Below are 11140 nucleotides of genomic sequence, written 5' to 3' on the forward strand. Positions count from 1 at the left end.
TTCCAAGCACAGGGAAGGTTGGTGGCTGAACCTCCACTGGACTCTGAAATGTTATTGATGTTGTGTCTTGGGTGGTCTTCCACATCTTTCTGCCCTCCAAATATGCTGCCTACAGTTCTCATCATCTTCAGCCAACTTGGCTAAGCCATGGGATAATTGAAAATGTAGGCTACATTCACCAGCCTTTTTGGTGCACAGGATGTTGACCTGAAATCTCACCCTACAGTCCCAGTATTAGCTAAATGAAGTTCCAACCCTGGAATGATTACCAGGGTTCCTACTATTCATTCTTTCTCCTCCTCCTCCTCCTTCCATCTAAGGTTTAATGGAGGCCCAGTTACAAGTCACTTACAAGTAAAATTTAGGCAAAAGGAAGAGGTACCAATGATGAAAAATCATTGAAACCAGCTATGAATCCAGCCATGGCATGTAGAAAGCTATGCTTTATGTCAGTATGGAAATAGAGTAACACTGACCTAGATATACAACTTATCTATTTAGTTTGCTATTTTCTAAACCAGCTTTCCCCAACCTGATACCTCCAAGATGTTTTGGACTCTAACTTGGATCATCCCTAAATTTTGACTGTGTTGGCTGTGGCTTGTGGTAGTTGTGTTCCTGAACATCTGGAAGGGTTAGAGAAGGCTGGTCTGCACTGATTTTCAGCATCTTTTTAGAGATTTTGGCAGAAAACTTTTCTAGTTCAATGCAGAAGTACTTGGACCTTTTTCATGTGTTCTAGCACTGAACTATAGCAAGTTTTTCTTTCTTTGTCATGTCGGCAAACAGAGGAAAAACTGTGGGATGCTCTAGTAATGTCACTGGATGCATCACAGGTTAAACTTCCCATTTGCTCAAAATGGAGTGATTATGTCTTCCAGTTTTCTTTTTAAATGGTTTTATTGAATCCAATTCATAGTTTAACAGACTTGTGCAGTGGGGAGAGGAGGGAGGGAGGAGCTCTTGCTCTTCATTAGTTGCCAGGCAGATCGGTTAAAGAAAATCTGTTGAAGAAAACTGGCTTATGTATAGTTTTGTAGATTCAAACATATAATGAAATATCTAATATTCCTGATTCCAGTAGTTTCTCCTTTTACTAAAAAATACATCAACCTAGTAAAATACATATTACCCAACTGAAGGTACTCCTATTTGTTTTAGTTAAGGACAGTGTAGTAAAGAGCAATAAATCTGTTCTCTTTCTACAAAATCCTTTGCCCAGAATTCACTACCTTGCACAGAATGGCTTTGTTCCAGTGGTTCAGAGGCATCCTGAAGGTGGGGCAGTAACTGTTACTGGGTCCATTACTTGATCACACACATCTGCACACATTTATTTGAATGACAAGGAAATAGTAGAATCTTGGCAGAGATGTGCACATGACTGATCATACACTGGGTTCCATACCAAGAGGAAATTGGCTCAGAAGCACAGACCAACTTTAAATTCAAAGAATGCCATGTTCTTATTTTACTAGAAATAGTGACAGAAAGAGAAGGTGTTAGTTCACTTCTATTGCATACTTGGAAATTATTTCCTTACGATTTCTAGATCAAGAGCAGATGGAGAAGGAGGATTTTCATTTGCAGAAAGAAGAGCAATGAATGCACTGGAGTAATGGTGTAGTGGTGTTTGGATGCCTGTACATAATGGAGAAGATTAGAATTGCATTGGCACAGAAATGTTCATGTGAAAGACAACATGGACAGTTTCAGAAAATGTCATGAGAAGCTTGGTGCTAAAAGTAGTTGAAGCGGAATCAGGAAGAATCATTGTAATGAAGTGTTCTGCAGTCATTGTAAGGGTTTGGATTTAAGGGCACTTAGTATGATACAAGCAGATGATCTCATGATTTAAGGCATGCTTGGACTGGAATCAAACAAAATATTCAGTAACTTAGCTAACTTGGATCATGGAAACTCCTATTGATTAAATCAAAATAAAGCTTGTAAATGCAAAGGTTAGGGACATGAATCAGCTAGTATTGTACACATTGTATATGGAATGCTTTGCTCCTGTCTGGTATTGTTTAAACAGTCTCCCGGAATAACATTAAGTGGTTTAGGGAAGGTGTTTGGTTGATGATCAAATAATGTTTAAAAGTGGAGCTTCTGAACAAATATCAATGCATATAACAGGTACCTTACCTTACAGGTACTTTATACTGCATGTATAAATATGCCTATAGAGCATAGCATATTTACACAAGCAGTTATTACAATTAGTAAACCTGTTTATATATTCTTTTGATTAATGCAATACAATATATTATTTTTGATTTTTATGGGTTAGGGTTACTTTAACAATTTGTTCCTTTTTAGGGCCTCATCTGAAGCAACATCATCCACATCACTATAAGCCACCACCTGAAAAATACTAAGTTGTGTTAGAGTATTAACTAGCTGGGAAAGAATATAAACTGAGCTCTCACAAGAAGATCAGAAAAATGCATCTATATTGAAGTATGTAATGATCTATGTTCTAGTGGATGATTATCCTATCTGAACTGAATAAAGATATCTACATAATATGGACTGAAGAAAGCATGTTTGTACTAATTCTAGGATAAAGTATTTCATGCAATGATCAACTGTATTCATGTAACTGAAACATTCAACATCTATGAAAATTAAAGAATATCTAAGTATAGTGATTTACTAGCATCATAGTATAAACCGTAGGACACTCACTGTCTTCTCAGTTTGTATAACTCTCTTTTTCATTTTTTTTTGTATTATACAGAGTTTTAAACCTATAAATGTAAACCAACATTCCTGTATTAAGCTGTTACCAGTTTGATTTATACATATATAAGTATATGTATATTTAAAAATCTGGACCTGTGATTAGCTGTCAAAAGACACAGAACTAAGTGACATAAATTCTGTATTTGTTTTATGAAGCCGATATTAACACACAGCAGCAGATATTACATGATATAAGGTATCCTTTCTTAAGCCATCAGTATGTCTTAAAGTTAATAAATGTTGGCATTTACATGTGAATTTTGCCAATCCCAGATAAGAGTGGCAGAAAGTGAATGCACTAGATGAAATAAATAAAACTTTTAATACACAAATAATGCTGAATTTTTGTGGATGGACAATTTCCAACCATGTAGGTGTGAATGCCAACATTCAATTTTAGATAGATGCAACATAGATGTGGCCAAAGTTTCTGCAGTTTTGAATAGCTATATTGCATACACATTTAATTGGGAATTCTGCTTGCTGAATAACATATATTAATGTCAGTGGCTATTATAAGTGGGAGACACAAATTAGTTAAAGCAGTAGTAATGGTTAAAATCCAGAAACTAAAATAGTTTAGCTTAATAGTCATGACCAAATGCCATTCAATGTCACCAAGACAAACCTATAAAAAGATTGACATTGAACATAAGGATACAGTGCCGTTCTTGGATAAATGACTTGATTCCTAAGTATAATACCTTAAGTAGTGGTTTATCAAACAGGTCCTATTTATCCTTGCATTCTAGTTACCTTTTTCAGTTACCTTTTTCACCACTATTAACAAATTTACTTGCATCTAACAGTGTGCTCAATGAGTACTCCAAGCAGCACTGGCTTTTTCATTTCAATAAAGGGAGCATCTTTGTGCATGCAGAAGACTGTCCATGCAATTCTTCAGTGTAAATGACTGGAAGTCTACATCCAGAGAAGACTGTATGCCTGTGTTCTTAGAATGATGCTTATCATTCTATTGCACCAAACAGCACCTCTGAGGACCTCCAGAATTTTTAAAAAGAAAAAAATTAAATATTTTTAAAAAGAAAAGCATACTTTCTGACTAATATTAGGAGTACTACATTCAAATTTTAGCCTAAACAATTTCCACATATTTTATTTCAGCAATGTAGTTCTGGGTCAGGCTTTTAGATTTACAGATAATCACTTTTTCTTGTTTGTTTTGTTTTGAAATTGTGATTTCATATGGATGACAGGAAATATTTAAATACCCTGAATCTTTATACCTATACTTAGCATTTGATTAATGTAACATTCTGATAGTTCTAAATCCTATAAAAATCAGTGAGTCTTCCCTTTCCGTCTCCCTAGTGAAAAATTAAAGGGTTGTACCACTTTTCTTATTATTTATGTCTTTGATCATTTTAAGGAGCTGAATGCATCCAGGTTCATTTGTTCTTTAAAAAAGAGGATTCTTTGTGTAATTTTATACTGTTCCTAGAAAAGTGATAGAACATTAAAACAGAGCTTTAAAGACAAGGGATGCCATGCTAATATTCAACTGGCCTTTTTGTTACAAATAGGAAAGCAAAGGCAGAGTTGCTCTTGACTTAGTCCATGGGCATTTCTGAGCTTTGAAAGCACTTACTCCATGATTGGAATATACAGGCCTGGTTCCTTCTTATATGTTTGAAACAGCTGTTGCAGTTCTAGTATGACAGATATAGCTTTCATGTCACTTGATTATAGTGACATGATGGTGCAAAAACATGTCAAAAGACTGAAATTATTTGTATGCTCCCTTTAGCAAGCTCTGTAGATCTGCCCTGTTCATTTGTGCAAGTTTCCAGCCACTTTTAACTGCTAGCTCCCCATTCCAGTAGTGGTGAGTCCTCCTGGTCTTTTGGCATACATTGTGTCTGTGTCTCCAGGTGTTATAGGATGGTTCATACCTGAATTCGCACCCTTTGATCACTTGCACAATAAAATGCAGCAACATGTTATCCTTGCCAATACAGTGCTGTTTGGCAGAGTTGATTGGTGCAGTCAGCTGCAAATAATCATGACTTGAGAAATCAAATTACACGCACATCCCTGAACAAGGAGAGTAAAACCCCCATTGATATCTGTTTTGAGTGTCATACAAAGTAGATTTTGAGAACTGTTACATGGATGTTTAAACTGCCTTGCAATCACAGAATTGTATCACAGTGCGCACAGTGCTTGTCTATACAAGGATAGGATTTAGTTACAAGAACAATATAGGATCAAGGCCTAAATGATTTCATTCCAATACATGTTCCTTTTTTAAAGGGGTTACAAAGGCAGATGTGATACTAGCTTATTTATTTTTAAATTACAATACCTTCCTCTTATCCTATTCTTGGTGTTGAGTGTTCTTAAATGATCAATACCTGTGGACACACAAGTAACAATAAGTATGATACACACCTGTACATTGTAACTTAGGAATATGATGCTTATAAATTGTTGCATGTTTTTTTTAATTTCAAAACGTTATTTAAAAATAAATTAATACCTACAGATGTCGATGGATCTACATGGTTTTGCATGCCAAAAATCATGATTCAGTTATAGGCATGAAGCGTGTGGCTGTATTTACCTCTATTGAATATATTGGTAAGGTACAATTTGCAAAGTAATTAACAGAGATTCTGTATGTACATTTTTCCCTGTTTATGTAAGTATAATGTAGTGTGGAGATAATGGAGCTACTTATTTGTTAACTAAATTGGCTGTAGAAATCATGTTCTCACAACAGTCATTTAAAAGTCAGTATTTATTTATATTTGTTATACAGAAGAGGGTTAATTTCTCTCTCTCTCTTGCTCTCTGTCTGAAAGAGAGAGAGAGAGATGCTATTTGAGAGAATAATGTTTCCTGTAAAAAAATGTAAAAACAATATTGTAAATATTCTGCTCTGTTTCTCATTATTTTCATGCTTAGATTTTGTACATAAGTTTAAGTAATAAACTACTCTTCTATATAGAAATTTTGTCTCATGTACTTTTATCACTATTTGGGCATCGTTATTGATTATTGAAGAGTGGGAGAGAGGTCAGTGGAGAAGAACTGAAGCCTGTCCCAGGTTACTCTTCCTCATCATCTGGCACAATCTTCTGCCATTAGCTGGTCTGTGGGAAGAATCCAGGAGTGTGAAGTAGATGATAGTGAAACTAGAAAACGGTCTGTGTTCCAGGTGGCCTCTCCCTGCCACAGGGCTATTTTCTACAAACTGCCCTGTGGGAAGGAGGCTTGTGAGTGAGTGAGTGTGTGTGTGTGTGTGAGAGAGAGAGGGAGATTGCATTTGTTTTAACTGTTAACATTGTTTATTGTGATTGTGTTATTTTTTTGTGTTATCCATAATCTGTCTTGGTAGGATTTGTTGCCTGAAAGATAGCATTAACAGTGATGATAATCAACACAATTGGTGAGCTGTCTTCCTATAACTGCACTTTTCCTGAGTAAGGGGCACACCAATGCACACTCAGAGCTAGAGTTCAGTAGTTTTAGCTCCAGCCAGCTACTCTAACCAATACAAACCAACCTTTTGGTAAGAACCGTAGACTGGAAGAAGATGGAATCCAGTTTCCTCCTATTCTGTGCTTCTGTGAGCTGATCTACAATAGTCAGAGTACCTAAATGTGGGCTAGTTCCATGTGGAATCCCAGACTAACACACCGGTCTATGTAATGGAGTATCTTTTGCCTGGGCAGTTCTCTGTCTGGCAGGGGATATACATGCTCCTGTATATGCATGACTCCTAGTGTGGTGAATACACAGGACCCATTTTAACATCAAACTGTTGAAAATAATTGTGAACTGCAAATGCAGAATTAAGACCGCATAATGTATAGTGTTAAAACAGTTTGGTTAACTTACTTTGCCATGCCAAAACTATGCCACAGGTAATGTTTTCTAATGAATTTAAGCAAGCTGCTTTACTCTAGCAGATGCATCTAGGCCCATATCAAAGATGTATAGAACAAGAAGAGCATATTTACTTGGGTGTCATTATACTCTTTTCCTTTAAATCTTGTACTTACTATAGTGTATTAGAATACAAGCAATTGGCATGATTGTTTTTATTTGTAATCCAAACTTTCTAAATGCATTATTGGATACTGTAAACTGTTGTTTTCTCCTATTTATCTCTGATTCTATTTTATTTTTTCTGGAGTCTAGCACATTAAAAGTATTGCATTTTGTTCAACCTAATGAAGCATGAAAATAACTAGAAATTGTGAAGATTTACCATAATTTCAGTGTGTACTAAAATAGACCAGTGTATTAGAACAATTTTGTTCTTCACAACATTATTGGAGTTGTCGGGTCTTTAGGAAAAGCAGATACAGAGTAGGAAAATTATGCCTTTTAGTGAAAGAAAGTAAGTATGTGAAGAGTTTCACGAAACTCCATCAGGCAGAATATATAGCTGGGTATAAATCTTAGAAATAAATCAACAAAAATGGTTATAAGTAATTGTAGAATGTTTGCATTAAAGTTAATGGCAATTTTCAAGAACGGGCTTGCACATGTAGATTCCCTCATTATTTTGATTACTAAAAATTGGATTCAAACAAGCAGCAGATATATTATTGGTGCTTGTTGGCAGAAGGCGCAACACTTATTTATAAATAAGTTTAAAGTTAATTGTGCTAAATATGGAAAGTACCTTCAAAAATTTTATTATTTTGATCAGTTTTAGTGGATATTTTCATGTGCTTATCTTTTATACTACAGAGTTTTAAAATGTGTACAGCCTTATTGATTTACAACTCTGAAGGTTAGGGGGAAATGATGTCTAGTGCAATGGGGTAATCCAGCGAACTACAACATCAAACCAAACAATTCCATTTAAAAATGGAAGCCTAGGAATTAGTACTAAAAGGTATTCAGTGAAAAATCATTTGACCTATTTTGTGTGTCTCAACATTACCTGTACAATTTTCTAGGTCCTCTTTCCCTGAACTAGTGGATGCCCAGTGATATGTGGCACCAAGTCAAACAAAATTTCATTTGGTCATGAGAAGAGACAAGACAGGTTGTTGTTTTGTTTTCAGCTAGAATGCTTCAAGCATTGTACTGTTTAGTGTGTGGAGAGAGGATCTTAGTTCTGTTGTTTACAGGTGCTAAATTTTATTACCTGGAATAAACCCAATCTCATCAAGAAAGGCCTAAAGCCAAAATACTGGCTTTTGTCCAAGGACAATACAACAGGAAGAAAATAAAAGGAAGCAGACTATGGACTGTATCCAGACATGAGTCTTCAAATCTAACAAATACGTATAATTCCAGGTGATTTTTGCTATTAAATTGCCCCAGTTTTGTTTTTGCTCACAGGCGACACTTCTTCCCTGGACATTTAAGGGATGGGTTTGTAGGCACAGGTCTTGCAACTGGAGACCTAAAAGCTAATACTTTTCCAGCTATAATATCCTCTGCTTTCCCAATAAGCTGGGCTTCAGAAGGAGACAGGAAAAATCTCTGGCAGAGACACCTTTGGCCTTATGCAGATCAAAAAGGACATAGTGAAAGTGCAGTGAGGAACTAAAACAGCAGCAGCACAGGTTAGCTATGCATCTAAGATTTATTGATGATGAGAGAACTTTCAGAACCTAGAAACATAACTTTCTAGGTTGTAGAGGTATAAAAGAGGAATGTCTGAACTGAAATATTGTAAGCCATCCTGAGATGTTTGTAAGCCAAATATTGTTAATAAATAAATAATAACAAATAAATATTTCAGCCTGAATTCATCTCTGCATTCAGTTCGGAAAGGACTGGACTTCCCATGGCAGGTTCTAATTCAGGGTTCCTGAATTCCTTTCAAAGTCCAGTAGCTGTATTAGCTTCTTTGAAATACAAGGCTCATTGTGTAATGATCAGGGTGGCTTCCATGAGTTACTTCTGAGAAATAAAGGAAGTTATTGAATTGTATACTTTAAAAACAAAGTGACACATGGAGTAGAAGATAACTGGTCCTATCTAGATGGAATGGAAAATACATTTAAAGCTATTCAAGTTTTCATAAAACCAAAGTACACGTAAGGAGGAACCCAGTGCTCCCTGGGAAGGCAGTTGAGGGCCTGCAGCTTTCTTTGAACCTCCACCTTCCTGGCTGGAAAGCTTCCCAGTGTGGCAGCAGAAAACTCCACCACTGTTGCTAGAGATGGTAGCGCTCAGAACAAAGTGTGTTAGGTAAGGCCTTAGATCCACAGAATTAGAAACCCCCTTGTTCCCCCAGTAGCCCTGGGGTTAATTTTCCCCACTGGTTTCAATTAAAGGAAAAGATAAAATAACACTAATGCAGATGAAGTGGTGGAAAAGCTACCCCTGCCCCATCCTGCTATAAGCACTGTGAGCACCAGGGATCTAGATAGGGTGGGAGGCTGCAGGAAATTTCTCTTCATTTGCCTCTTGATCAGTGGTTTTCATGCTGTGTTCTGGGACTTCTATGGAAGCTTAGCAATCATTCCACAATGAGAAGATCAGTAATGGCTTACACATTTGTCTGAAAGATAGTTTGAATAGCACGGTTGGGCATTCCTTGACATGCATATGCACAACATTTTTTCTTTTTGAAATATGTTCATCTGCCTTTCAGAGTAAAAATTCTACTAAGATGGTATAGAAAAAGTTCTGAAAGTATAAAATATAGCTTTGATACCAGAACACAGTACACAACATTTTGTTATGTTTCTTCCCTTATGTACTTTCAGATACCAAAATGCATAGAATAAGCAATTTACTGTGACTAATCTTAACTTTACTTCTTCTATTTCAGAGTTGTATTTTATTTATTCCAAGTATTTATGAGACACTTTTTGAGTCCATGCTACCATAAAGTGAATGAAACAATGGCATATTAAGCAGATTGTGTAAGTGGGCAGGAGACTCAGAAAAATAGATCCATGAAAAAAGTGCTTTAGGTGACATGTTCACTCTTAAGATAATGCAGCATTTTATTTTAAGGCCTTCTGTAAGGTTCCAGTAAATGTTAAATATTAGAGAGTTCCATAAATGTGGGATTGCTACAGACAATGTTCCAGTAAATGTTAAATATTATAAAGGTTCCAGTAAATGTTAAATATTAGAGAGTTCCATAAATGTGGGGTTGCTAGAGACAATGCTGTGCCCTCATGTGCCCTCTCAAGTTCGCACGCACGTTCATGCTTCTTATATCATGCAGGGGTTCTGTACCCCGTGTGCTGGGCTCTTAGTTGGTGCATTTGCAGATGTGTTAGTGGGCAGGTAAATGAATAGGTTTCAGGAATGGTTGCCTGAAAGTCAACAATGGAAACCACTCTATAGAAGACAAGTTGGTTAATTCACTCTTGGTAGTTTGCTTCTAAATGATTTGTACACTTTAACTGTAAGGTAAATTTATTTATATATAGTCATCAGACCATCAGAAAACAAATAGCTAAAAAGGAAACCATGCAGCTACATAGAATGATATAGCTACATAAGGAAACATGTGACTATAAATAAATGCAAACCCAACTTAAATAAAGCAAAATTAAAATCCACAAGATTGATGTAGTCAAAGCTACAGTTGGATCTGACTTTTAGTAAAATATGTGAAAATACTCTGAAATCAATCTAAATGTGGAGAAACACACTCATACTTTATCACTTGAAGAACGACAGTTACAGGCAAGCAACCTGACATTATGAATAAATATGACTTTGTCATATAAAGGAAAGAAAGGAGTGTGCCACTCCTAGTTGAACAACACCCTGGACAGGATAAATTAGATATCTTTCCAAAAACAACTTCCTCTAGGATTTCCCATGGGACATTTTGTGCCCATATCAAATAAGCATTATGCTTGGACATTTCTGGTAGTGGTCACAGATAGAACAATAATATATGTTATTCAGTGCAGCAGCTTACCAATTGCTTCAAACTACTTTGTAGTGTTCCTAAATATATAGATCTGAGCTTGTTTGAAAAATGTTTCTGTAATAATACTTTTATCTATATTATTTTTAAAGAGCAAGGTAAAATGATGACTTGCATTTAAATACCTTCAGTTTTCTGGTAAAGCTATACATAAGTTCAGCACTTAACATGGGGTTTTATTTTTAATTGCAATGGCTAGAATAGCTTCTTATGTGGTTGTGATATGAGCAAGAATTTTGCACATAAGCCTGAAAGGTATACTGAACTGGTAGGTATCATTGTCACCTGTAGTTTAGCAAACTGTACAAAGCATACAAGTTCTTGGGTTACATGATCTAGACTGTGGAAGAGCCCACTTTCCATTCATTGGCTTAAGGAGATGTGAATGAATAACAGAGGCAGTTGGATAGTCAGAGCAATTTAAGTTCTCTGTGTCTGCATAATATCAGCCAACACAAAGCTGACGTTACTTTAAATCTTTGCTGTATTTTTGTCCCTCGG

At 36.0% G+C, this 11140-nt stretch overlaps 1 protein-coding gene across 1 annotated transcript in view; it reads left to right on the plus strand.

Moving 5' to 3' along the window:
- Window positions 1-5750, plus strand: part of ANOS1 (anosmin 1) — an 87812-nt gene extending 82062 nt beyond the window's left edge. Inside the window, exon 14 of the mRNA XM_044449643.1 lies at window positions 2323-5750. Coding sequence (XP_044305578.1) covers window positions 2323-2381 — 59 coding nt within the window. The 3' untranslated portion in view covers window positions 2382-5750. The remainder of the gene's footprint in view (window positions 1-2322) is intronic.
- Window positions 5751-11140: the final 5390 nt, after the last annotated feature.

Source organism: Varanus komodoensis, unplaced genomic scaffold (assembly GCF_004798865.1).
Source record: "Varanus komodoensis strain SLA01 unplaced genomic scaffold, ASM479886v1 scaffold1, whole genome shotgun sequence".
Classification (NCBI taxonomy): Eukaryota; Metazoa; Chordata; class Lepidosauria; order Squamata; family Varanidae; genus Varanus; species Varanus komodoensis.